At 39.3% G+C, this 27,920-nt stretch overlaps 1 protein-coding gene and 1 non-coding gene across 7 annotated transcripts in view; both read left to right on the top strand.

Moving 5' to 3' along the window:
• Window positions 1-27,920, top strand: part of TBC1D5 (TBC1 domain family member 5) — a 546,696-nt gene that overhangs the window by 433,402 nt on the left and 85,374 nt on the right. For all 6 annotated transcript variants that reach the window (XM_060298634.1, XM_060298636.1, XM_060298635.1 and 3 more), the window contains one exon: window positions 21,440-21,525. In XM_060298634.1, the coding sequence (XP_060154617.1) occupies window positions 21,440-21,525 (86 nt within the window). The remainder of the gene's footprint in view (window positions 1-21,439; window positions 21,526-27,920) is intronic.
• On the top strand, window positions 21,173-21,244 carry TRNAQ-UUG (transfer RNA glutamine (anticodon UUG)). The gene has a single exon. It is a non-coding gene; the product is annotated as a tRNA-Gln (tRNA).

Raw genomic sequence — 27,920 nt, 5'->3', positions numbered from 1 at the left:
CACAGGCTCTGGACGCGCAGGCTCAGCGGCCATGGCTCACGGGCCCAGCCGCTCCGCGGCATGTGGGATCTTCCCGGACCGGGGCACAAACCCGTGTCCCCTGCATCGGCAGGCGGGCTCTCAACCACTGCCCCACCAGGGATGCCCCATAATTATTTTTAATCTAAGTAGTTATGGCCACAATAAATATTTTATTTGCCCCTTAAGTATATTAGCTCAGAAAACATCTTATTGCTAATTTAAAATATTAAATGCCTTTTTTAATGTCACCTCCTTATGCCCAGTTAAGTCACACATCACCTGTCAGGTCTCCTGAGGGAAGAGGGCACTTCCCCTACAAAGGCATTGAGTGACCCCTGCCTTTCCTTTCCATCTACCACCTTGTGCCTTATCGTCATCTCCATGTGCCCAGTTAAGTGGATGTATGGGTTATATCATCTTAAACGATTCCATATTTACAATATTAAAATGATGTCAGGGGCCATGAACATCTGTTGTGGGTTTGCTGGATATCTTGTGCTAAAAGGAGTTGCCAAACATAAGTTCTTTCTGAAAAAAATAAACATACTTCACACTTGCTTACCTCTAATGTGATGACAAGTAACTGTCAGTATTAAGGTACCATGCACATATTTTTGAATAGATTAGCAGCTTTTCTCTTCAAGGTAATGATGACATTTTAAAAATGAGTGAAAATAAGAGCTTTTTCAAAGACACTCATGCTATGGAAAGGACATTTTAAAACTGGTTATTTGGAAATGTTTCATCTGTTTGTGATGTTCTGGCCAACAACAATTTAAGTGCATCACTTATTTACAACTCTCAAAGTACACTAAAAGATTATGGAAACAATTTTCTAACTAGATTTCTAACGAATCTTCTGAATGAAAAGATAAAGAGTCAGGTTTGAATCCATTTTTTTAAATTTAGAAAAGTAGCATCTTCCAATTAAATTTTCAGAAGAGTTGGATGATGGTTAATTTTATGTGTCAACTTGACTGGGCTAAGGGTTGCCCATAGTGGTGAAACATTCTTTCTAAGTGTGTCTGTGCGGCTGTTTCCAAAAGTGATGAGTGCTGGAATCAGTAGTCTAGGTAAAGAAGATTCTCCCCAAACAATGTGAACAGGCACCATGCAGTCCCTTGAGGGCCCTAATAGAACAAAAAGGTTGAGAAAGGGCTCCTTGATCTGGGGCATCCATCTTCTCCTCCCCTCAGACATCCGAGCTCCTGGTTCCTGGGCCTTCAGCTTCTGACCCATCCCCACCGCCCCCTCACTCACCTCCCCCATTTCCTCTTTCTCTACTTTCCTATCCCCCTCCCAGTTCTCAGACCTTGGAACTTGGACTGAATTATACCACCGGCATTCCTGGTTCTCCAGCTTGCTGATGGCGTATTTCAGCATATCTCACCTCCGTAATCACATGAGCCAGTAATAAATCTCCTCTTATATATCAGTGTATACCCTAGTGGTTCTCTGGAGTACCCTAACACAAGCTGATTAACATTAAGGAAGAGAGAGATTTTATTAGCCAAATTTTAACAAAAATCTTGGCATAATTGATGGATTCCAAAATGAATACCATACTTTAGCAAGGGTAGCCAACAATGTCTTTCCTCCATTCAGACCTATATCTCCTTGTGAGGTAGCTTTTTCTGGCATGTCATTCACAAAAACCGACTATCACAAAGCATTTAAGCAAGATTTCCAAAAAGTAAAGAAACTTAGTCAATCACACTCCTACGGTTGAACATATTTTAGGAAGAGCATAAAATACCATAATATGTAAACTATTATAAAAATCAATTTAAATATAGCTTATTTTATCTCTCTCATTTAAAAATTCTATTATGCATATATTTTCTAATGTACATAATGGATTAGTACAAGTGATTACATGCATATGATTCGTAAATAAATAGTCAATGTTAAATGTCAAGCCCCTCGATTTTAACTAGCAAAGGAATAATCAAAGTTGAAAGAACCCTGCTCTAGGATCCAGTCGATCCTAATGCTTAGCCATCATGAGGGTCTTAAGGCTGGCTCTCAGCACACACATAATTCTGGAACTCCCCCAGACACCCATTAGCAGGGGCAGCTTAGGAGAACACAGGCCTTACCCTTATCCTTATGAATGAGGGAGTTCTCCTTCATCCCTCTAGTTCAACTGATGCTTTAGTATCCTCTGGACCATTGAATTTCACTGTCCAGTGGACGTGTTCCATCCTGGTCCTCTTGCCATGTTCTTGTAACTTGGATTCATTGTGCACCTTTTCTAAATGATACTGCTGATGAAAAAGTAATTCCTTTAAAACATTCAGTTATAAGAATATTATGCATCTTGTAATTTGTTTAGAGGTGGTTGAGTCTCTCGATCATGTAATTATACCCTCATTTCCTCCTGAGGCCTGATGACGGTGAGGTGAAATACCCAAAGTCACTCTGAATTCTGTGGCATAGCCGAGACCAGCCCCCGTGGCTCCTGCTCCCAGGCTGGAGACGTCTGTCATCCTCCTTGTCCACCTTGCCTGCCTTGCAGACTCCTAGGATAGAACTTTCTCACTATTCCCACACACATCATTTCCCCTCCTTCCTGAGTGGCCACAGGAAAATTAAGACAAGCTCTTCGGTCTTGTGCAGTAAACACAAAACAGTTACAACTCGATTACCCTTTCAAGGACAGTTATTTACTTGATTCCTCATTTGTTCATGGTCTGAATACTGAGTTGGAAAATTGGTCTATTGTTAATTAGTTTGCCAGATCTGGCCTCTAGGTTCAGGAAGTGTTAAACCCAGTGAAACTGATGGGAGAAACATATAAAAATAATAATTACTGTTCTGTAATGAAACTGACCTTTGTTTTTTCCCTCAACCATGTGTCTACAATGGCTGCCACCCAAGTGGAGGACAATAAAATACAAAATGAGATTAAAGCAGTCAGGAGAGCCAGTTGATGGGCTAAGAGTGATAATGTGAAATGCAGAGGGAAAAGGGGGGGTATACAAATATGAATGTTAATAAATAAGAATTAAGTAGCTAAAAGAAATCATCTTGGGGCTTCCCTGGTGGCGCAGTCGTTGAGAGTCCGCCTGCCGATGTAGGGGACACGGGTTCGTGTCCCGGTCTGGGAGGATCCCACATGCCGCGGGGCGGCTGGGCCCGTGAGCCATGGCCGCTGAGCCTGCGCGTCGGGAGCCTGTGCTCTGCAACGGGAGAGGCCACAACAGTGAGAGGCCCGCGTACCGCAAAACAAAATAAAGGGATGTATCATTTAAAAAAAAAAAAAAAAGAAGTCATCTTGGACAACTTTTCTTCTTGAGATTAAAGTGTGTGCCTGCCACAGTGATCATTCTGTTTCATTGTTACACTGTGTTAGTTAAGGCTGGCCAACTGCTGTAACAAATGAACCCGTGTTTCCATACCTTAACACAGTAGGTGTTTAACTTTCACACAAGTGACAATCCATTGGAAGTCAAGGGTGGGGGTATCTCAGGGTCACACAGTTTTTTGGGCTTCTGCCAGCTCTGCTGTTTTCAACTTTGACCTTCCAGGGTTGTCCAGTACATCGACATCCCTGACAGGATGAGAAAACTAGTTGGTTACTGAACCAAACTTAGGTCTGCTCGCCTGTTCAGTAAAGCCAATCTACTGACACCAGGTTGTGGTGAAGGAAAATACAGCATTTATTGCAGGGCACCAAGCACGGAGAACAGGCAGCTCATGCTCAAAAGACCCAAACTCCCTAGTGGCTTTCAGGGAAGGGGTTTTAAAGACAGTGTGAGAGAGGTGGCTACAGGGTATGTGATCAGCTTGTGCACAGTTCTCAGATTGGGTGGCATCAAAGTGAAGTTTCAAGCATCATCAGCCTTCTGGTTTCAACCAGTCTAGGGTCTACATGCTTGCAGTCAGTTTTCCTCTGGTGGGCTCTGCTTCCTGTACAAACAGCTTAGGAATGTGTGTCACGCCTGTATCTGTATTTTTCAGGGAACTGCAGGTTCGGCAACTCTGCTATGTGGCCGACTTAGAGTCTGAATTGTTACCAGTTTCCTGGCCCAACAGCCATTCTTTGTTTCTACATCTTCACATTTCCTGATCATTAACGCTTTGAGTCAGCCTTTTGAGACTCAAGGGAGACCTGGGAGACTAAGGCAAAGGCCTTTTACTTCAAAGGACAGGGGCACAGGGGCTTGTATATGATTCCAATCTCCCCCTTTTCTTTGATACTCCTCAATCTTGAAGGGAACAGGTTCAGGAAAAGAAGGGGAGTAAAGTTTTGGATAGAGAGGTTAATCATAAACTCAGCAGAGGAACTCAGTTTTAGGGGGACTTTGTTTCAAGAGTTTTTCTCCATACATTGCCATTCTTAGCTGTTTTGGTAGCCCTTTAAGCGTATCTTCTGTAGTGTTTACTGAAAATGTGTTGAAGAGAGATGAATTGATGAAGTGGAGAGCTGTAAGATGTTATACAGAATCGTCAGCCCTAGATCTGACCATCGTCATGTTATAGGTTGGGGTTGTTAGTTATGTGATTCCTTCTGGCCTTTTCTTGAAGTTCCTATTGTGGTACAAGTGCCTGATTCATCACTTCCCTCTTTCTCACTATAACAATATCAATAAAAATAGAGAATATTTCAAATTATTCCATTTAAAGTAAACGTTGTATGATGCATACCTGCTTTGAACTGCCTTTGAGGAACACTGTCAAAGTAGCAAAATTTGAAGAAGGCAGAAAAATGACAGAAATGGGTAGAGTTGTTTCTCATAAACTCAGAAAAGAGGTAAACCCTTTACCATCATCTTTCCAGCCAGTGTCTGGAGAAATCCCACCATATTTTCTCCTAAAGGTTCTAATTGAATGTATCTATTATGTATTCCGCTTACAAAAGAACCTGCTGCCAAGAATGTCAGTTGTTAACTTGAGATCAACTACTTAATTTACTTAATTGATAACATCTTATTTAGGCTCTCTTACTTGAACTTCCTTGCATTTGAGTTCTAGAGACTAAGCGACTACACATGAAACAGTATTTGAAATAGCACTGAAAATAAACTAAAATTTCAGAATATATTTAGGACTTACTCATTTAAAAGAAATTGACCTCTGATTGAACAAGGGAGAAGAGATTTCATTATCACAGAAATAACACAGTTTGGTGCCCTAAAGGATTTCACTGGCTGGTTTAATGTGTGTGTGTGTGTGTGTATATATTATTATGAAAATTAGAGTCATTTCCTACCAACCATTCCTTTTGCTATAGGAGAGCAAACAATAGAATATAGATAGTATGAATGTTCTGTTTCCTTCCTCTCCTCTTTTCTCATTTTCTTCATTCATTCTTTCTTCCTTCCTTTTTTAAAAAAATAAGACATACTTATGAGCTTCTTGAAAACAGAAAATGTAGAGAATAACTTTGAGGAATATTTAAGACAGGGTCAACAAAGGCTTGGTGAATGGATCCAGAGCTTTGGATGGTGAACAGTTAGTTGTATTTCCAAGGTATCCACCTATTGATTGAGTCGGTGGAAAAATATATGGATGAGCAGGTTTGCAAGAATGTTTAGGTATAAGAAGGTTGGATAATGAGTTGGTTTTGAGTAGGTTGTGGGATATCCAGGAAGAGATGTCCAGAAGACAACTGGGAATGTGTGTCTAGAGCTGAAAGGAGAGATCTGGAATAGAGATACAGGTTTAGAAATCTTGGAAGATGGATATTAATTGTAGTTGAGGGAATGCAAGTGATCTCAGGAATGGTATGTTGGGGAGATCAGAAGAGAGCTGGGAAGGGAATGACAGGACATAACAGGGAAAGAGGAAGGAACATGTGGAGAAGACTCAGAATGTGGAAAGCCATGAGGGGATAGACTTATATTTTAATTTTTTTTAATTTTATTTTTTTAATTGGTGTAACATTGATTTATAACATATAAGTCTCATGTATACAACATTATATTTCTACTTCTGTATACACTACAATGTGCTCACCACCAAAAATTTAGTTTGTGTCACCTTCCAGTTGACCCCTTTACCCATTTCACCCTCCCCCTGCCCCTTCCCCTCTGATAACCACTGCTTTGTTCTCTGTATCTACGTGTTTGTTTTGGTTCATTTATTTATTTTGTTTGTTTATTAGTTATATTCCACATATAAGTGAGGTCATACAGTACTTCTCTTTCTCCCTCTGTCTTATTTCACTTTGCCTAATGCCCTCAGGGTCCATCCATGTTGTCCCAAGATTTCTTCTTTTTTTTGTTCATGGCTGAGCAGTATTCCATTGTATATAGATATACCACATGAGAAAATAGAATTATAATTGTCCAAGTGTGGATAATCCCAAGTACCTGGAAATGGTTAGTGACAGATGTTGTAGAGAGATCAACTGAAATTAAAAATAAGCAAATAACCCTGTTGGAAGTTGCTGAGATATTTAGGGTGATGTTGAGCATCTTTTCATGTGCCTCTTGGCCATCTGTATGTCTTTTTTGGTGAAATGTCTATATATAGGTCTTTCACCCATTTTTTAATTGGGTTGCTTGTTTTTTTGATATTGAGCTCCATGAGCTGTTTGTATATTTTGGAGAGTAATCCCTTGTCCGTTGTTTGATTTGCCAATATTTTCTCCCATTCTGAGGGTTTTCTTTTCATCTTGTTTATGGTTTCCTTTGCTGTGCAAAAGCTTTTAATTAGGTCCCATTTGTTTATTTTAGTTTTTATTTTCATTACTTTGGAGGTGGGTCAAAAGAGATCTTCCTGTGGTTTATGACAGAGTGTTTTTCCTATGTTTTCTTCTAAGAGTTTCATAGTGTCTGGACTTAAATTTAGGTCTTTAATCCATTTGGAGTTTATTTTTGTGTATGGTGTTAGGTAGTGTTCTAATTTCATTCTTTCACATGTAGCTGTCCAGTTTTCCCAGCACCACTTACTAAAGAGGCTGTCTTTTCTCCATTGTATGTTCTTGCCTCCTTTGTCGTAAATTAGGTGACTGTATGTGAATGGGTTTATCTCTGGGCTTTCTGTCCGGTACCATTGATCTCTATATCCGTTTTTGTGCCAGTACCATACTGTCTTGATTACTGTAGCTTTGTAATATACTTTGAAGTTGGGGAGCCTGAGTCCTCTAGCTCCATTTTTCTTTCTCAAGATTGCTTTGACTATTTGGGGTCTTTTGTGTTTCCATACAAATTGTAAAAATTTTTTGTTCTAATTCTGTGAAGAATGCTGTTGTAGTGTGATAGGGATTGCAGTGAATCTGTAGATTGCTTTGAGTTGTATAGTCATTTTCACTATATTGATTCTTCCAATCCAAGAACATGGTATGTTTCTCCATTTGTTTATGTCATCTTTGATTTCTATCATCAGTGTTTTATAGTTTTCTGAGTACAGGTCCTTCGCCTGCTTAGGTAGGTTTATTCCTAGGTATTTTATTTTTGTTGTGATGGTAAAGGGGATTGTTTCCTTAATTTCTCTTTCAGATTTTTCATTGTTAGTGTATAGGAATGCCAGAGATTTCTGTGCATTAATTTTGTATCCTGCAACCTTACCAAATTCATTGATTAGTTCTAGTAGTTTTCTGGTGGCATATTTAGGATTTTCTATGTATAGTATCATGTCATCTGCAAACAGTGACAGTTTTACATCTTCTTTTCCAATTTGTATTCCTTTTATTTCTTTTTCTTTTCTGATTGCCGTGGCTAGGAATTCCAAAACTATGTTGAATAAGAGTGGCGAGAGTGGACATTCTTGTCTTGTTCCTGGTCTTAGTGGAAATGCTTTTGGCTTTTCACCATTGAGAATGATGTTTGCTGTGGGTTTGTCATATATGGCCATTATTATATTGAGGTAGGTTCCCTCCCTGCCCATTTTCTGGAGAGTTTTTAATCATAAATGGGTGTTGAATTTTGTCAAAAGCTTTTGCTGCATCTGTTGAGATGATCATATGGTTTTTATTCCTTAATTTGTTAATATGGTGTATAACATTGATTGATTTGCATATATTGAAGAATCTTTGCATCCTGGGATAAATCCCACTTGATCATGGTGTATGATCCTTTTAATATGTTGCTGGGTTCTGTTTGCTAGTATTCTGTTCAGGATTTTTGTATCTATGTTCATCAGTGGTATTGGTCTATAATTTTCTTTTTTTGTGATATCTTTTTCTGGTTTTGGTATCAAAGTGATAGTGGCTTCATAAAATGAATTTGGGAGTGTTCCTTCCCTCTGCAATTTTTTGGAAGAGTTTGAGAAGTATCATTGTTAGCTTTTCTCTAAATGTTTGATAGAATTCACCTGTGAAGCCATCTGGTCCTGGACTTTTGTTTGTTGGAAGATTTTTAATTACAGTTTCAATTTTATTACTTGTGATAGGTCTGTTTATAGTTTCTAATTCTTCCTGGTTCAATCTTGGGAAATTGTATCTTTCCAAGAATTTGTCCATTTCTTTGTGGTTGTCCATCTTATTGGCATATATTTGTCTGTAGTAGTCTCATAATCCTTTGCATTTTTGCGGTGTCAGTTGTGATTTCTCCTTTCTAATTTTATTGATTTGCATCCTCTCCCTTTTTTTCTTGATGAGGCTGGCTAAGCATTTATCAATTTTATCTTCTCAAAGAACCAGTTAGTTTTATTGATCTTTGCTATTGTTTTTTTCATTTCTATTTCATTTATTTCTGCTCTGATCTTTATGATTTCTTTACTTCTACTGACTTTGGGTTTTCTTTGTTCTCCTTTTTCTAGTTGCTTTAGGTATAGGGTTAGATTTTTTATTTGAGATTTTTTAAAATTTTTGTTAGTTTGATTAATATGTGTCTTGGTGTGTTTCTCCTTGGGTTTATCATGTAAGGGACTCTCTGCGCTTCCTGGACTTGGGTGACTCTTTCCTTTCCCATGTTAGTGAAGTTTTTGAATGTAATCTCTTCAGATATTTTCTCAGACCCTTTGTTTTTCTCTTCTTCTTCTGGGACCCCTATAAGTCGAATGTTAGTGTGTTTAGTGTTGTCCCAGAGGTCTCTGAGATTGTCTTCAATTCTTTTCCTTCTTTTTTATTTATTCTGTTCCTCAGCAGTTATTTCCACCATTTTGTCTTCCAGCTCACTTATTCGTTCTTCTGCCTCAGTTATTCTGTTATTGATTCCTTCTAGTGTATTTTTCTTTTCAGTTGTTGTGTTGTTCATTTCTGTTTGTTTGTTCCTTAGTTCTTCTAGATCTTTGTTAAACATTTCTTGTATTTTCTCAATCCATGCCTCCATTCTATTTCCGAGATTCTGGATCATCTTTACTATCTTTACTCTGAATTCTTTTTCAGGTAGATTGCCTATTTCCTCTTCATTTATTTGGTCTTGTAGGTTTTTACCTTGCTCCTTCATCTGTGACATATTTTTTTTGCCATCTCATTATTATTATTATTATTATTTTGATGGGTGGAATTGTGTTCCTGTCTTACTGGTTGTTTGGCCTGAGGCTTCCAACACTGGAGTTCGTAGGCTGTTGTTTAGAGCTGGGTCTTGGTGCCGAGATGAGGAACTCCAGGAGACGTCACTTTGATGAATATTCCCTGGGATCTGAGGTTCTCTGTTAGTCCAGTGGTTCGGACTCAGAGCTCCCACTGCAGGAGCTTCTGTCCAACCCCTGGCTCATGAACCACAATCCTGCAAGCCATCTGGGGCAGAAAAAAAAAAAGGAGAACAATAACAGTAAAAAATAAAATTAGACTAGGAAACTAACAGATATGTTAGAAAGAATATAAAAATTAAAATATAGATGAAACAACAACCAGAAGGTAAAACAGAACCACACTAGTAAAAAAGAGGAGAAGGGAAAACAAAAAAAGAGGTAGAAAAGGCCTTGGCTGTGGAGGGCGGGCCCTAAGCAGGGGTGGGGTTTGGGCTGTGGGTGGGACCTATGCTTTGGACCCACCAGGTTGGAAAAGGCCCTGGGTGGTGTGGGGGTGGGGCTTAGGCTCATCGGAACAGAAGGGGCCCAGGCGTGCCTCCTGCCTCTGGTCTCAGAGGGCTGGGGACCCCACCTGGGAACCCAGCAGGCTTCCTGGGCCCCAGTGGCCCGTCCAGCCTCCACTTCTCCTCCACTCCTGGAGGCCCCTTCCCGCCTGCCACACCTGCTCTCCCCAGGCCTCCCTCCTACCCCCCGGGACCAGTGCAACCCAGTGTGGGGGAGGTGGCCTAGCAGGGCAGGGGGCCTGGCCTGGGAGCCCGACAGGCTTCCCTGGCCCAGGTGGGTGGGGCAAACACCCTCGCTCCTCCCCCTGCTCCTCCAGTCCTGGAGGGCCCCACCTGCCTGCCTTTCTTGTTCTGCCCTGGCCTCCCTCCTACACCCCCAGGACCAGTGTGGCCCAGAGGGTGCCTCTGAGGGTGTAGGACCCGGCAGGAGAGCTGGGCAGACTTCCCTGTCTGACTGGGCAGGGGAAACGCTGGGTGCGCTCCCACCTGATCGGAGCTCCCGAGGGTCCCTCCAGGCATGGGAACCCCTCCCCCCTCTCAGCCGCTCCTCAGGGGCGTCAGTCTCATCCAGCCTCCACTTTTCCTGCCCCCTCAGTCCCCCCACATTCTACCAGTTCGCTTGGGGGTTCTTCCTGTCTCCTTGGGTGTCAAGGTCCCGGACCAGCCTCCAGCAGGCAGCCAGTTGTGAGGAGGTGTGAACTCCACGTCTTCCCACACCGCCATCTTGACTCCGCCCCTCCCTGAATAATTTACTGTATTGTTATTTGTTGATTTTCTACAAATTATTGGGAATTCCCTGGCGGTTCAGTGGTTAGGACTCCGTGCTTCCACTGCAGGGGAGCCCCGGGTTTGATCCCTGGTTGGGGAGCTAAGATCCCGCAGGCCGCACTGAGTGGCCATAAATAAATAAATGCTAACCTTTTAAAAAATAAAATTATCTACTGCTTCTTAATGTAGGTGTATAGACAGATAAAGTTTGAAGGTTCTAGACATCATTGATCATTAAATAGTGCTGTCTAGAAAAAGAAGTCACATTTTCAAGGCTGTTGAGAGCTCCAAGAATGACAAGAATTTTCCTCACTGCTGCACTGCTGCTCTCTGGAACCTTCCCCCACAACTCAAACATAGTTGACAATCCCTCTTCCTTCAGACTGCTGTTCATCGTCACTTCCTCTGGGAAGTTCCTCCCTGATCTCTCTGATGAAATAAAATCACCCCATTCTGCACTTCCACCGCACCCTATACTTCCCTTATCTAAGCACTCGGCACGGGCATGGTCTTGCACTGATGTGTGTAATTATTTCATTGTCTCATCCTCCCGCTCTTTAATGGTAGAGTCATAACTGTTGTGTCACCATTGTACTGCTGGTATCTAGCACGGCGCCTGACACATAGGAGGTATTTGGATAGAAGGATTCATGGATGGGTGGCTGGCTGGCTGGCTGGATAAAGACAGAAGAATGTTTCTTTCCATAGTGTCTTCACCCTAGCTCTGTGTTGTCTCCCTTCTACATGGATTGCTGTTTCTGCCCCTCTCCTACTGGCAGCGTCACAACCTCCCTTGCCATCCAGCTTAGATAGCACCTCTTGGTTTTAAAATGACATCCAGATTCTCAATTTCCTAGTAAAACTCCTATGAAGACCCAGACAAACAAAAGACAATATCACACCAGAAAAACAAAACGAAATAGTCAGACAACCTACTGCCTGCAAGGAATTCAACTCAATTAGGAAAAGTTAATTATATTGCCCGTGTTCTTCTTTATAAAGCAGGGTGCCATCCACAGCCACTCAGCCAACTGCTCCTTTGTGAAATAACCCACCAAACAGGGGTGTGGTCAGGTAGTCATGGCCAACTCGTGTCCACTCTGATGTCTGCTGACTGGACTTCTTTCCATTTTTGTGACCTGAATTGTGATCATGACGTTGGACTCAGTGAGTTAGGCTTCTGTTCATCCAGAGAAACTTTGGGAGCAGCATAAGATCACACTCACTGCCAGCTAGACTTTTTGGAGCTTCTTTCTAAACTGGGTGTAATGGCAGCACCTTTGGCCTCACACTGAGGACAGGACTTGTGTGGGCTACTCTCTGAGCCTTCCATTAGTCATGCGGACGAGCAGGTCAGATGGATCTTCACCCTAGTTCTCTGCAGCTCTTTCTTTAAAGGCCAGACTCTGGCGAGCTCTTCGTTTTATGTAGTTCATAGATCATACCATGTACCAGACACTTTGCAAGAGACAGAGAGGATACGAAGGGAGATCTGGACGTGACTCAGCCCTCAGGGAACTTACACTCTACGTGCAAGACAGACATGTATACAAGTAACCATCATGCAAGGCAAGGTGGAGTAAATGCAAAATCAACTTAAAATTAGCACGCTGTTAGAATGGAGGCGGTGGAGTGATGTGGAAATTCACAAAAGGCTTCACACAGGAGGCGTATTTGACTAAGAATGAGAAGGATTCCAGAAAGCAGAGAACAGTGTGTAGACAACTCTAACCTGAGAGAACCGTTTACCTAAAGTCTGGAGATGTGGGGAATGCCCATAGACTGTGGTGAGTGAAACATGGGGTACATGGTGGGTGATATGAGAAGTGTTTTAGGGCCCGGATCATGGAGGTCCTTGAATGTCACACTAAGAAATTGGAACTTTATTTGGTTGGTAATTGAGACTTGATTCAGAACTTAGTTCTGAAAGGAGGTAAAAAAAAAAATCAGGCCTATATTTTTAGGTGATTCTGGTGGCATTATATATACAGATCAGAGGGACACGAGATTAGAGACTTGATACAGTCAACAGAAAAATTAAGACAGGTCTGAACCACAGTGAGGGTCCTGGTCATGCAGCAGTGGGATCGCACCACGGGAGTCATTGGGGAGGCGGGACGGTGGAACTTGCCCAGCCCCAGATGTGTCATGTCCTGGGTTTAGGGTTCTAAGAAGTGGTCTGAAATGTTAATACCAGACATAGAGGCTTAGCAGTTTTTTTTTTTTGGTTTTTTAATAAATTTATTTTATTTATTTATTTTTGGCTGCGTTGGGTCTTCGTTGCTGCATGCGGGCTTTCTCTAATTGCGGCGAGCGGGGGCTACTCTTCGTTGCGGTGCGCGAGCTTCTCATTGCGGTGGCTTCTCTTGTTGCGGAGCACGGGCTCTAGGCGCGCGGGCTTCAGTAGTTGTGGCTCGCGGGCTCTAGAGCGCAGGCTCAGTAGTTGTGGCGCATGGACTTAGTTGTTCCACAGCATGTGGGATCTTCCTGGACCAGGGATTGAACCCGTGTCCCCTGCATTGGCAGGGAGATTCTTCACCACTGCGCCACCAGGGAAACCCTATGTTTGCTGTCTAATTTCTCTCTTGGACATTTTAAAGTTCAGTGTAAATACTTCATGGTTATCCTAAAAAGTATCAGAAAAGATAGAGTGTAAGTGAATGACCTTAGTAAAATTGTATTTACATAATAGAATTTTTAATTGCAAGATGTTTTATCATTGAAGTTACTCCCAATATTGCATGAGAAGTGTGACTGTGCAAGGCTTTCTTTTACCAGACCTCAGTGCAGGAGCTCAGCTTTTGTTGCCTTGGCAATTACAATAGCAGGTCACGAAAGGGAAGAAGATGGGGTAAAATTTCTCAAAACAGGGTTCTCAGACCTATGGGGTCACATAGACTTATTCTTGAGGATTCAAAACTCCTAAAACCATTTTGTAAATAGCTTCTATTTTGATGATAATTTGTTTAAAATTATTTTAACATTTCTAAAAATAAAAATTTACGATGGTAATTTTTATATCTGAGATTTTAGTTTCTTAAGTCTCTTTCCCAAAATGGAATATTTAAGATTCTTTTTTTTTTTGAGATTCTCTCTTTCCTTTTTTGCTTTGTATCATTGACGGTTGGGAACCTTCAGTCTAAGGAAAAGATAAATGGGTTTCCAGTTGTCTCTAAACCATTGAAGTAAGGCTGCTCCTCCCCCACTCTGCTCATATTCAAGGAAGGGAAAAGGTGAAGAGTTCAGTGCTGCTGAACAGAGCTCACCAACTACCTAAAAGGAATATTTTGAGGCCCAGGATTAGTAACAAAGAAAATGTGTAAACATGAACTGCTTTCCCTATTTATATATATATATGTATATAGATAGATAGATAGATAGATAGATAGATATGGGGGCATGTTAATCTGGCATCTTCCTGCATGCTAAATTCAAAATGTAAATACAATAGAAAAAGGAAAAAAAATTATTTCTCTTTTGGTGTCTACTTATTGTATGAAGCTACAGCCGAGCATAACGCACAGGTGGTTTAAAATGCTTCTCTGCCATCTGAGATCTTGGCTTGCCAGGGTATAGATGTGGATGTCACTTTAGGGAATTGGGCTTATTCAGTATGTAAAATGAGGCTGGCATGGGTTCAGAGGTTTTGTCTGTGTCTTTAACAATTAACAATTTTTGCTTCCTTTTTTTTTTAAGGTCTCTTAAATTCTCTCTTTTTTTTCCCTTTTTGTTTTAATCTGTAGATTCATAGATTGAAATTACCGAAATTTTTCTGTCAAATGCGCTGTCTTAATACCTAATATCTGTAATATATATTTCCTATCAAAAGACATAGGAACTATTAGTATATAAACCAGAGGTCATTTTAATCTGGTACTGAAGTGAAATTCTCATTTACAACCTTGTTAAAAAGATCTGTTTTCTTTTTTTTTTTTTTTGATGAAGGTCTATGTGGTATCCACGTTTTAGATTTTGTAATGTTGTAAAAAAAAACCAAACTAGATTTTGTTTTTCCAAATCTGATGTTTTGTGAACTTATTTTATGCAAAGCATTTGGCATTTAATTCATGGCATGGGTTCTTAAAACAAAAAAAAGGGAAAGTGGTTTATATAAGGAAGGGATGGTTCAGTATTACTATTACACATAAATACATAACGGTAAATCAGTACTGTCTCAATAGCACATAATATAAAAAGAAAATCAACTCCTAGATAAATGATGAAGGAAATAAAATACAAATCTAGGTTTGACAGCAATATCTAGATAATGCCACTTATTTATATATATATATTTTTAAGGGAATTTTGTGAGCATTTAGGATTATAGTGGCTGCCTTTTTGATCCACTGTGTTACTCTATCTAATTTTAATGAAGAGGGCAGTATGTAGCAATAAGAAACAGAAATGTTGAGACCTTTGTGGACCCTCTAGCAATCAGTGAATATCAGATCACAAATCTCTCCAGCTTTAATTACAGGCAAAAGAAAAGACAAAATTAGCATTTTAATATAGAAATATCTTAGGCTTTAGGAGAATTATGATAAATATAATGTTGCCTAGTGAACCAAAGAGGGGATATTACAACAAACTGTCTTCTTAGGAATATTTGTTTAAATGAAGGCAACAATACTTCATCCTTATCTTTTTTGGATAATTATCACTGTTTCAGGCTGTTCCTTGTTCCAAGTTTAAAATACCTTTAGTTGGGGGGGAAAAAAAAAAGAAAAAGTAATTGACAGTGTTTGTTTTCTGTAAAACTACAAGAAGGAAAAAATGCTGTTTGCTTGGCACTAACAAGATAATTATTTTAGGGAGAGCTTTTGCTCTGCAGCTCTGGTTCACTGGTGCCGTGGCAGCCCTGCACTTGGATGCATTTAGGTTACGTCGTTTCAGCTACAGCGTATTAAACTAATTCCTCTTCCAGGGCTGAGTTTTGCCCACCTGTCTCCCCTAAAACACCTGCAACATATGTTTGCATAACCCTGTAATGCTTTGCCTTTGGGGTCCTGAGAAATTCCCCCAGAGCTTTTTGCTTATAAACAGCTGAGCAATTCGTTTTTCTAATGGCAGTTGCTTTTCCCCCAGCATTGAGGCAATAACATATTCACTAAAATAAGAGTCTCATTTTTCATCAAAGGGAAACATTCGACGTATTTTTTACAGTGCTGTTTCTCCTTCTGAGCCTTATTCTTCCCCTAATCTGCCATGCTAAAAATTAAGAGTTGGTAGCAAGGCATTAGGGGAAAGCACACTAAGTAATGCTTCATTTGTCAAGTATTTTCTTCATGCCGAACAGACATTGTATTTATATTGTAAATATAAATTAACCTTTTTTAGTAAACAAGTGCTACAGGAACTTTATCAGTTTAATGTAAAAATTGTAACCAATAAACTATAAAAATAATAATTTGGACTTATTGTAGGAAATCACTTTAATTACTGTAACCTCATTAGCTGGCAAACAACTGTGCATTAATAGTATGTGGTTTTACAATTTTTTAAAAATTGTATGTATGTACGTACTCCTGTTCTGAGAAATAAGACAGCTTTTCTCCCCACATATGAGGTCCAGTGTGCATGATATATTTTCCTAAATATGTGTTTTTACTTTTTAAAAAGTGGAATGTTTGGTAAAATCTGCCCTAAGTTTATATATGGTTATCAGAAGGACGAAACACTGCTTTCTCTACCTGTTTGTTATCATGGATTTCAAGTCATCAAGCTGTCAGATCTGCTGTCAAAGTTCTGTTTATCAGTGCTCAGTGGTATCAGAAGGTAATTGTAGCTTCCATTTTATTGAGTTTTTACGAAGTGCCCAGCACTGTGCCGCACTTAATGTTCATTGTCCCGTTTAATCCTTTCCATTATGTTGCAGATGAGAAAACCTGAGCCGGAGTGTAAATTGACTCCTTCCCAGCCAGGCATGGGAGGGGCGGGCTCTGGACTTGAACCTCCCGGACTCCGGATCCCTGGCCTCCCCTGCCTGGCAGCCAGTGCCTCTAAAGCAGATGTTAGGTCTACCTTAGTCCCTTTGTTTCTAACGTAACACTTTTACTCTTCTTTACCTCCCGCTGGTACATTCATAGATTAGAACAGGGATCACTGGAATTGCTTATCTTTTGCTCCGTTCAGTTCTACGTGTGTTTACAAATAGCCAGCCCTTTGAAAGGCAGGCGATGTGTTGTTCCAAGCAGGATGAGTACCTCAGACTCTTTTCCTTCTGGAGTTTCCATTAACAATGCAAAAGGAGATTATCATCCTCAGGTGAGGGAAGGGAGTTAGGGGATCAGTCTAGAAAGTACTATTTGTGATGACCTTTGTTGGATGAGTTTGATTTCACCAGTCTCAGAACAAGGAAAATTGTCACATTTCATCTTGTGGTTAATTTCACTTCTTGTGGTTAGTTGTACTTAGTGTGGGTTAGCATTTAAATATCTTTGCACACTACCATAGCAAAGTGAGTTTGAACTTAAAGTCCTGAAATATTACTGTGCGGGTAAGGGTGGTAGGGAGGGACTTCTATTACAGAGTAGAGAGGAGGGGAGTTGTCCACCATCAAAAGCCACACTCAGTAAGGGACAGAGTGTTTTACCTGAAATTACATTAAGGTACAGCTTACTATCGTATAATATAGAACTCAGAAGTGAAGAATGTTAACTATAACGTAGAGGTTAGGTTTCAATCAGTTTTGTCCCTAACATTGATTGCTGTCATTTAAGCACTACTTGTAAATTGATTTGATCGTACCAAATTAACCAAAGCATTTTGAAAATTCAGAAGTACCACACGAGTTTGGTTTGTTTTGGTTTTTTTCCGTATAGTTCCCTCTAGGATACTTGTTTCTACTGTTATCTATCCTGCTTCTGTAAGTCATTTTGTCCACAAGGCTCTAAGCTGCCTCCCCAGATTTCAGCCTATCTGTGCCACAGGTGGGAGTTTCAGCATTCTTCTATTACCATAAAGTAACATGCTGAAGAGAAAGCCTTAAGAAGAGCTCCAACAGCTTGTTAACAGAGAAGGATGGAGTGGTACTTGGGAAGTTAATTAGCTGCAATCTTGTGGAAGATTTATTTCAAGTCCATCCAGGTTGGTCTAGGAAAGGCATGGTAAACCCAGGGTGGATTGAATTTGTGATTTCTGCATTTTCATGTATAGTTATGTAGACTTCTCAGGTCATGAAACATAATTGGTATTCCTCTGTACACAGACCAATATAAGTTAGGGTATAATTACCATTTTTTCTTCTGAAGAAAAGTTCCCCCAAATAAACAGAAGTGGGTTTTTTTGTTGTTTTCGTTTTTGCTTTTTTTTTTTTTTTAATGTACATTGGCTTGGAAAAGCTTATAATATTTGGAATCCTGACTGTGTGAAAGTGGGTTTAAAATAATTACTAATTGTTCCAATCTTTTGCAAAGACATACTTTTAAAGTTGTCCACCACAGCGAGATCAGCTCAGTGCTTTGTGATCGCCTGGAGGGGTGGGATAGGGAGGATGGGAGGGAGGGAGACGCAAGAGGGATGAGATACGGGAACATATGTATATATATAACTGATTCATTTTGTTGCAAAGCAGAAACTAACACACCATTGTAAAGCAATTATACTCCAATAAAGATGTTAAAAAAATTAAAAAAAATAAAGTTGTCCACATCACATGTCCTACACAATGAGAACTTAAAACTGTCATTGGGTCTGGTATTTCTTACATACAGAGTTTTATATGTGTAGAATTCTAGTGGCTCTTACATTTTAGAGGAAATTCCAGATCTATAAAAAAATAGAAGTCAAAACTGTTATATTTCTGTTAAATTTTATTTGGAAAAAAATCCTTTGAAATAAGAAAGGCAAATGTTACTTTTAAAATGTTTCAATCGCATGAGGTTAGAATTCTGCTCATTTAATCTCATCCCGCTAAGGAAACCATTGCTGTCATTTTGGTACATAGTTGTGTGAGAAGATATTGGTCCAAAATTTCTTGACTTTTTAAAACCTTATTCAGAAGAGACTAAACTAAATTAAAAGAGAAGAATTATAGGTGAATTAAAGAACTGTCAGTACTGAATCTTAATGTATAAAAAAAGGCATGTGCCCTTTTTAAATAAGTGTCTATACCTGTTGATTTCTATAGCCACATGTTGGTTTACAGAGGTATCAGACATTCAGTAGCTATAGCCACAGGTGGCCATTGAGCACCTGAAGTGTGGCTGGTCCAAACTGAGATGTGCTCTCAGTGTAAAGTATACACAAGATTTCAAACACTTTGTACGAAAGAAAGCATGTAAAATGTCTCTATTTTTTATATTGATTACATGTTAAAATGACAACATTTTGGATATACCAAATGAAACAAAATATTATTACATTTACTTTCACTCTTTTTTTTTTAACGTGGTTGCTATAACATTTTAAATTACATATGAAGCCTGCATTTGTGACCCACATTATATTTCTGTTGGACAGTGCTGGTCTAGACCATCCATGTGTACACATACTTCTGTTTTAGTAACAATATCACCTTCTCAGATAGAAAACCCTATTGAATGACTTTAAACTATAACTTCTGATTTTATTTTCTTACATTTCAAATACTATTTTTCAACATCATCTTTTGATTCTTTCTTTTCCATCCCAGTACAGTGGCACTTTAAACTGCCTCTCCTTTTGATACTAGTAAGTCTCCTAGGAATTTAAATAGGCCTCAGTGAAAGCAATACTTGAGCCTCATTCATATGTTCAAGTTAGATCATTATTCCTAATAATGGCTTTAAGTGCTTAGATAGATCAGCACTTCGTGTCTTGAATTGCTTGTCATTTCTTTATAAAGATGTTTCAAAAAATTTCTCCATGCATTCCCTGCTTTCATTGTTTTCTAGCAAAGGGGAACATAATCCTTTATTAATTTGTTGAAAGTCAGAGAAGAAAAGCCTTTTATAGTAACGAAAACAAAATGTTTCCAGGTACTGAGAATAAAGAACAAAATTGGTTATGAGTGATAGTCCTACGCGAGTTAATTTTTAAAATAAATCATGAATGCACTGTCAGTCTGCCAGTGGCTTTGACCTCTATTTCATTTTCCCGTTATGCTTGGGTCCAGGTTGTCATCAGCTACCAAGAGGAAACCTATGTAATTCCTAGAGAGCTAGAAGTTGCACTGTTAGACTTAATAGTATGGTAGTCATGGAAGCATCAGTTATCTTCATCAAGGCAATTCAGATTTGATTATTGTAGAACTGTGTTGAATACCAAACCAGTGGAGTAGTAGCTGGAGCTAAATCAAGGGATTGTCATTTTTGTCAGATGATTACGGCTGACTTGGAAGAGATATGAAAGGGTTGAGCTCTGTAAATATTCTCTTTTCAGCAGAAAATGAAAAGGTCCATCATGGCCTTAAGATGCAGCTTGTTAGCTTGATGAATTTCAAACTATTTAACCTTAGCAATTATGTACCCCCGCCTACATGCAAGTATATTCGTGCCTTGGGATTATGTCTCCAAGGACTGATATCAAAGCATATTGGTAATTTTCTGTTAAGATAAAATGCAGCCTTTTTATGTCTAGTTAGATCTCTCAAAGGACAGGGCATGCTCTGGTTCAAAGTCCTAATTATTAACTTGAGTTATATGTTCAGGTAAACATTGGAACACATTTATTTGTAAGTTTTTAGAAACTATTTAAGGAAAAATATATATAATTTAACCTTTCAGAGATGATGGTATTCATTTAAGTTATGCTATTAACGTGTTACATTTTTATAAACTGAAAGTGTATTTGATTAATTTGTATTTGCCTGAGGGACTTGATACTTTTAAATAATAGACATATTAAATAATAGCAACCTATGTAAATACACACACCCAACCTAATGATTCAAGGACATTTCTGCAAGTTTATAAATAATACTACATGCCAGAAAGTACAATGTGTTGCTGCTTTTATGAAAATGTGCATTGGTCAGTTTGCTTTTGTATTTCTACTACCTGGGCACTTATTAAACTCGTATATGAGAATAGATGACATAGAAAGTGCAAACTGCAAAAGAATTGCTGAATTCTGAAATAACTCATTCATTTTAGGAGAAGAAAGACTCGGTGTGCCATCTAGTGGGCATACATAGCACTTTGGTTATCAAAAACTAACTTGAGTTTTGCTCTTCTTCAAATGCAGCTTTCTTGACACTTTGTGTCTCCTAGGCCTTAGGCATAGATTATGCTGGGGTTAATCTCATATAATATTTCAGTTTTGTTGTAATTTTGTCTGATTGTATTTTGGAAAGGCATATTGAAAATGATCAAAATTATCAAAAAGAAATCTAATGAAAGGAATAAATCTGTGTGAACTATGAAACAGGTAAAAAGAAAATGTATTAAAACAATTTCAGTGTTTAATCAGACTAAGATCAGTTAAGGCAAAACTTCAACAATAAAAACAAACAAACAAACAAAAAAACGGGGAGCTCCCTGGCAGTCCAGTGGTTAGGTCTCGGCACTTTGACTGCTGTGGCCCAGGTTCAATTCCTGGTCAGGGAATTAAGATCCCACAAGCCATGAGGCGCAGCAAAATTAAAAAAACAAAAAAACCCAAGCACATTAATTATTAAACTTCATTATTACACGTATTTTTTTCTGAAAGAATATAAAAACAATTGTTTCATTCTTTTATGTGTTAATGTATAATTTAAATAGCTTTATACATTTTAATTTACTGCTTTTTTTTTTCTATAGAGAAATCCAAGACCAGTGACTTATCAGTTCCATCCAAATTTAGATTATTACAAAGCCCGAGGAGCAGACCTCATGAATAAAAGCCGGTAAGTCCTCTTTCTCTGATGAAAGTCACTAAAATATTCTTGGAGATCGTCAGGAAATGTCACACATTTGCTGAAAATAATTTCCCAGATTTGAGTATACCAATGGTTAATGCGTGTAATGAATCTTTGTAAAATAAGTTATCTGAGTTTTTTTCTAAGGCATGAGCAAAGGATGTATGTTGATGTCAGTGGTAAGGTGAAAAATTAAATAAATTTAAGAGTACTTGTTACAGATTGAAGTTTGGCAACTTTGTTCTTCTAACACTAAGAAACCTGAATAAATTGTGCCTGCTTGCGCAGTCTCTTTCTAGACCCTAGCTGTTGATTGAAAAGAAGCAGTTCTATAATATATGTTTAAATTATTTCAGTAACAAAATTAAAACTGGGTTTCCCAACTGTCTTTAGAACTACACAGTAAGCTTATAAATGCATCTTGTGTGTGCATTTGTGATTACACACATAGAAGTTTTAAGGGTCACTGTAGGAATAAAAAAACATTAAAATCCTACTTTTAAAAGAAATTAACACTGGCATAAAGGGTTGATGAACAGTTTTGCTCTTTCATAATACTATACTCAGATGTCTCAAGAGTTAACTCATCAAACCAGAACCATCTCAAATTAGAACATCATTTCAAAATTTACTCTGGTAGACTAAAATGTTAGTCATGATAAATGCTGCAAGTTGTCCGAATTTTCTTCCTTAAGCGTTTTGCCTCTGTGCTAGCTTTTCTTCAGTAGAATTCCAACAACCTAAATATACATGGCTGGAGTACACATACGTGATGTGTTCTGCTCTTACTGGGAGAGTTTTAAAAAAAGACATAATTCCTGACACATCGAAACTCATGTCTGAGGGGTGAGAGGATTTTATAAGAAAGCAGCTAAATTTAAACTTGCATTTTGAACCCTTAGTGTCACGTTATTTTTAAATTACCCATCCTTGATTGAAGTCTGTCTCATGTTTTGAAGGGCTATGTAATTATGAGACCAGTTCTGTAGCCGACGAGGCTTCTGTGAGACTCTTTTCTGTTTGTTCATTTCATCTGATTCTTGGTTCACAAATAAAAGGTTTTTCCCTATAGTCACTTTGTTCATTTAATTTAACAAATTCTTCTTGAGTGCCAGACTCTCAGTATTCTAGGCATTGGAGATAGTGAACAAACCAGACAAAAATCCTAGCCCTCAGGAATCTTACAGTCTAATCACTTGTATTTCCTCCCTGTCAAGTATTTAGTTTTGGTATGTTTTTTAAAAAGTATATCTTAGGTACTTTCTTCATACAAGATCTTTCCAGCTGGAGCTCCTTCTTCTGTCCCCTAATCTCCACCCTGCACCCCCTGCCCACCACCTCCCCCAGGTTAGTTTTCACAGGACGGCCTGTAAACTCTCAGTTTCCAGCAGATTAGATCACACTCCCACTTGAACCTCCAAAGGCTTCCTAATACCTCCCATAATCCAGTCTTCTTGCCTTGCCCCTCCCCTAGTGACCTCATCTCCTCCAGCCTCCCCTTCTCTTTCTTCTTGCTTGAGCTTGCCTGGGGCCATAGTGCTTCCCTGTTCTCCTCCCACCTCCCCTCTTCCTTTTCAGCTTCAGGATTTATGGCTCAGCACAAATATCTCACACAAGGCAAGCCTATCTCTCTCTCACAGTTTTTTTTTTTTATTGACATATAGTTGATTTACAATGTTGTGTTAATTTCTGCTGTACAGCAAAGTGATTCAGTTATACATGTATCTACATTTCTCTTCCATTATGGTTTATCACAGGATATTGAATATAGTTCCCTGTGCCATACGGTAAGACCTTGTTGTTTATCCATTCTCTGTATAATAGTTTGCATCTGCTAATCCCAAACTCCCACTCCATCCCTCCCCTCCCCACCCCCCCTTGGCAACCACAAGTCTGTTCTCTATGTCTGTCAGTCTGTTTCTGTTTTGTAGGTAGGTTCATTTGTGTCATATTTTAGATTCCATATATAAGTGATATCATATGGTATTTATCTTTCTATTTCTGACTTACATCTTCTTTTTCCATTCATCTGTCGATGGACATTTAGGTTGTTTCCATGTCCATGTCTTGGATATTGTAAATCGTGCTGCGATGAACACAGGGGTGCATGTATCTTTTCGAATCATAGTTTTGTCTGGATATATGCCCAGGAGTGGGATTGCAGAATTATATGGTAGCTCTATTTTTAGTTTTTTGAGGAATCTCCATACTGTTCTCCATAGTGGCTGCACCAATTCACATTCCCACCAACACTGCAAGAGGGTTCCCTTTCATCCACACCCTCTCCAGCATTTGTTGTTTGTAGACTTTTTGATGATGGCCATTCTGACTGGTGTGAGGTGATACCTCATTGTAATTGTGATTTGCATTTCTCTAGGGATTAGTGATGCTGAGCAGCTTTTCATGTGCCTGTTAGCGATCCATATGTTCACACAAGCCTCTCTTGACCTCCCTTTTGTCTTCACCTCCCTTGGTCACTCTCTACCCCACTGCCCCCATCTTATTTTCATAGCATTCTTTACTCACAGAAGTCATAGACGTATGTATCATCTATCTCCCCAACCTCCCCGCTAAAGTCAAGCCCCCTGCAGGCAGGTCCCTTGTCTTACTCACTACTTGAGGGCACCTGGATAATCCTGGCTGGTGTGGGGAGGTTACTCAGTATTTGTTGTATGTATACATGATTCTATTTTTACATTTTTCAACATGTACTTTTTTTTTTTTCAAAAAGGAAATAGACTGTACCCTTTCCTTTTTCCCCTTCATGTTTTGTCTTTCTTCCATTTAGCTTTCTGTCCCAGCATTTTTCTTCTCAAAAATGTTGGTTCTGTTTTATGTATTTCCTTGTAAGCACTTACAAGGATTGAGATTCTTATACAAAGTAACACTGTAAGGATGCAAGGCAGATTTCTCATCATCACTGTTGCAATTTCAAAGCTTGAAATTGAAACTGAACCAAATAAAGTGTAGTGTGTGAAGACATCACAGACCAGCAAATGAGGAGAGAAAGAGTTCAGAGATGGTACTGGGAAACTTGACAAATCTTTTGAAAAGGTATCAACTTATAAACTTAACACACACCAGAATAAACTCTGAGTTAATCAAAGTTCATTCAAACAAGCAAACATAGAAATAAAACACAAATGTCTGTCTGACCTCTAGTTACTAGACTTTTTAGCCTTAAAAGTAATGGAAGAAATCACAAAGGGAAGGACTGGTGGATTTTACTACACAACTGTTTTTAAGTAGATGTCAAAAATAAAATAAACTGAATCAAAAAGGAAACAGAAAATTGGGAAAATATTTGTAGTATAAATGACTGACAAACTATAATATCATTAATGTATAGAAACTTACACAGTTCAGTAAGAAACACAAGATCTGTTTCAGGGGCCATCACATCTGACATACTCCTCTCTGCCCAGAGGTTCTCAGCCCAGGTTCATGGCTTTACGTTCCATTTCTGACTAAAGGGTCCTTCACTTATATCTTCAGTCTGACCTCTTCCCTTGAACTCCAGACTCACATGTTCCAAACTAAACTCTTGATTCCACCTCCACACACCTGTTGTTCCCACAGTGTTTCTGCATCACAATGAATGTCATGACCCAGTTGATCAAGCCTTAGAATTGCCTTTAACTCTTCTTTTTCTCTGATATCACACGTCAAGTGCATCAGCAACTCCTATTCAAACTATATCCTGAACTAAGCCACTTACCTTTCTCTGCAGTGGTGGCACCAAGTCACGGGGCCTTGCCCATCTCACCCCCACGGTCTCCTAACCCATCTCCCTATGCAAGTCCAATCGTATCACTCTTCTGCTCAGAGCCCTTCCGTGGCTTCCCAAAACATTTGGGGTCAAATCCCAAGCCTTTTCAGTGGTCTGCAAGGCAGGCCCTACATGATCCTGTCTCTCCAACCCCACCACCCTGCTCTCTTGTTCACTGGACTCCAGCCACACCGGGCTGCTTACCATCCCTCCAGCTCTCGAACAAGTTCCCACTTCAGGAGCTCTGAGCTTGCTTTTCCCCGTGTCTGGGTTCTTCCCCAAGAATCCACATGGCACACTTACTGCTCAGTCTGTGTTCAAATATCGTCTCTTCAGAGAACCTCTCTTTGACTGCCCTGTCTAAAATAATGGACCACTCTACTCTGTCCCTTTAATTTGCTTTTTTATTGTTTTTGTGGGTTTTTTTTTTAATAGCTGAAATGGTATTTTTCATTTTTTATTCAGCTTTTCAGTTTGTTTTTATAGTTTGTTTCTTGCATTGAAATGTAAACTCTGCATGTTTGTCTTGTTAACTGTCTTATCCTCAGCACCTAAAATAGTGCCTAGAATATGGTAGGCACTCAATGAAAGAAGGATTGCAAACAGCAAATAAACATTTGAAAAGCTGTTCAAACTCATAATTAATCAAAGAAATGCATAATTAATTAAAACACCTATAAAGCACTGTTTTTCACCTTTCAAATTAGCAAATTAAAAATAAACAAGGCAGAGGTGAGTAAATCATCACAAGCTACTGTACAGCCTAGGCCCATAGTTAATAATACTATATTGTGTACTTAAAATTTGCTGAGCGAGTAGACCTTAAGTGTTCTTATCACAAAAAATAAAATAAATAAAAATAGTAGTGATAAAGAGGGTGGGAGGAAACTTTTGGGGGTGATAGTTAGGTTTATGGCATAGATTGTGGTGATAGTTTCACAGATGTATACTTATCTCCAAACTTATCAAGTTGTACACTTTAAATGGGTACAGCCGTTGTATGTCCGTTATACCTCAGTAAAGTGGTTTTGAATGAATGAATGAATGAATGGGCAAGCTAGCACCAGTGAAGGTGCACCGATATCCTTAGTCACCAATACAGGGAGTATAAGTTGAGACAAGCTTGGTAATCTTGCCAAATAGTACTCCTAATTCTGTACGTAGCCCTTATAACTACCACATTATTCCCCAGAGGTTTGTGTATCCTGCCACTACTTTATCCATGATCAGAAACTATTGTAGCTGCAAAATCCTTGGGAAAGTCCCCCTTTAGCTATTTAATGCCTAAGATGCTTTTACCAAGCTGGACCCTTCAGCCATAATTAGCCTTGCAACTACTTTCTTAACTGTATAGAGGCTATTAAAGAGTTAATGCATTGGGACTGTCATTGAGCAGCAAGACAGGTAGTGGGGATGGTCTAGAGGGAATTTACATCCTCATGGGGGAACCCCGAGCAGGGATCAGTTAGCAGAGGACAGGCAAGAGGCAGGCAGACACCTGGAAAGCAGGGAGCTAATACTTGCTACGTCTAGGGCAATGGACTTCTATTTGTGTTGCTTATCCAAATGAGGGATGAGGATGCAAAGATGACATGTGATTTTGAGATAAGAATATCTCTAGAAATCAAGAAGCCTGATTTCTCTTCTCTGCTTTACCATGGATTGCTATAATTAAGTCTTTAAACGCAAGTGCCTAGGTATTTTAGTGGTAGATTTTCCATTACGTGTGTGGGTAATATTCACTGTGCTCTGATTTTACTTACTTGCAAATTTCTCTTTAAAAATGGGAATTGACATTTTGTTATTCATTCAATTTTTGAGCTCAGAACAATAATTTAACACTCAAATTCTGCTCCAGTTTTGTCCTAAAATAACCATAAATTGCTGCTATACATATTTTTTTTAAAAAAAAGCACATGTAAATTGTGACTGGTCTTCAGAAAGACCCATCTAATTTACTCAGGAATCTATGACCACTGAAATGCCCAATTGAGAAGTCATGGAACAGAATTTAATAGTTTTTAAATACTGCAACCTCTTATAATAAGAGTAGAATCTCATACCTTCTTTATTCCAGAACATTCATGGATTTTCTGTTTTGAAAATGACCCAACGCAATTTCTCAGAATGTGTAGTTTTTATGTGCTCTGCAGAGGTGATGAAATAATCACGCCTGAGCAGTGACTCAAGGCCACACGTCACTTTATCTAGTGGCACTTTTTTTTTCTTTTTTTTTTTGCGGTATGTGGGCCTCTCACTGTTGTGGCCTCTCCCATTGCGGAGCACAGGCTCCGGACGCGCAGGCTCAACGGCCATGGCTCACGGGCCCAGCTGCTCCGCGGCATGTGGCATCTTCCCGGACCAGGGCACGAAGAACCCGTGTCCCCTGCATCGGCAGGGGGACTCTCAACCACTGCGCCACCAGGGAAGCCCCTAGTGGTGCCTTTTTACAGACTCCACAACTATAGGTCTTTTAACTTGCTTAAGCAATTTCACATCACCAAAGTTAGATATTTGGCTTGATTAAATGAGACCTTGGTAGAGATGGAAGAAACCAAGCTCAGTTCCTGATCTGCCCACTCACCAGATCAGCAATAGCATTCTATGTGCTAAT

The sequence above is a fragment of the Globicephala melas genome, chromosome 4 (assembly GCF_963455315.2).
Source record: "Globicephala melas chromosome 4, mGloMel1.2, whole genome shotgun sequence".
NCBI lineage: Eukaryota > Metazoa > Chordata > Mammalia > Artiodactyla > Delphinidae > Globicephala > Globicephala melas.
The sequence above is the reverse complement of the archived record's forward strand: the minus strand, read 5'-3'. Positions and strand labels throughout refer to the sequence as shown.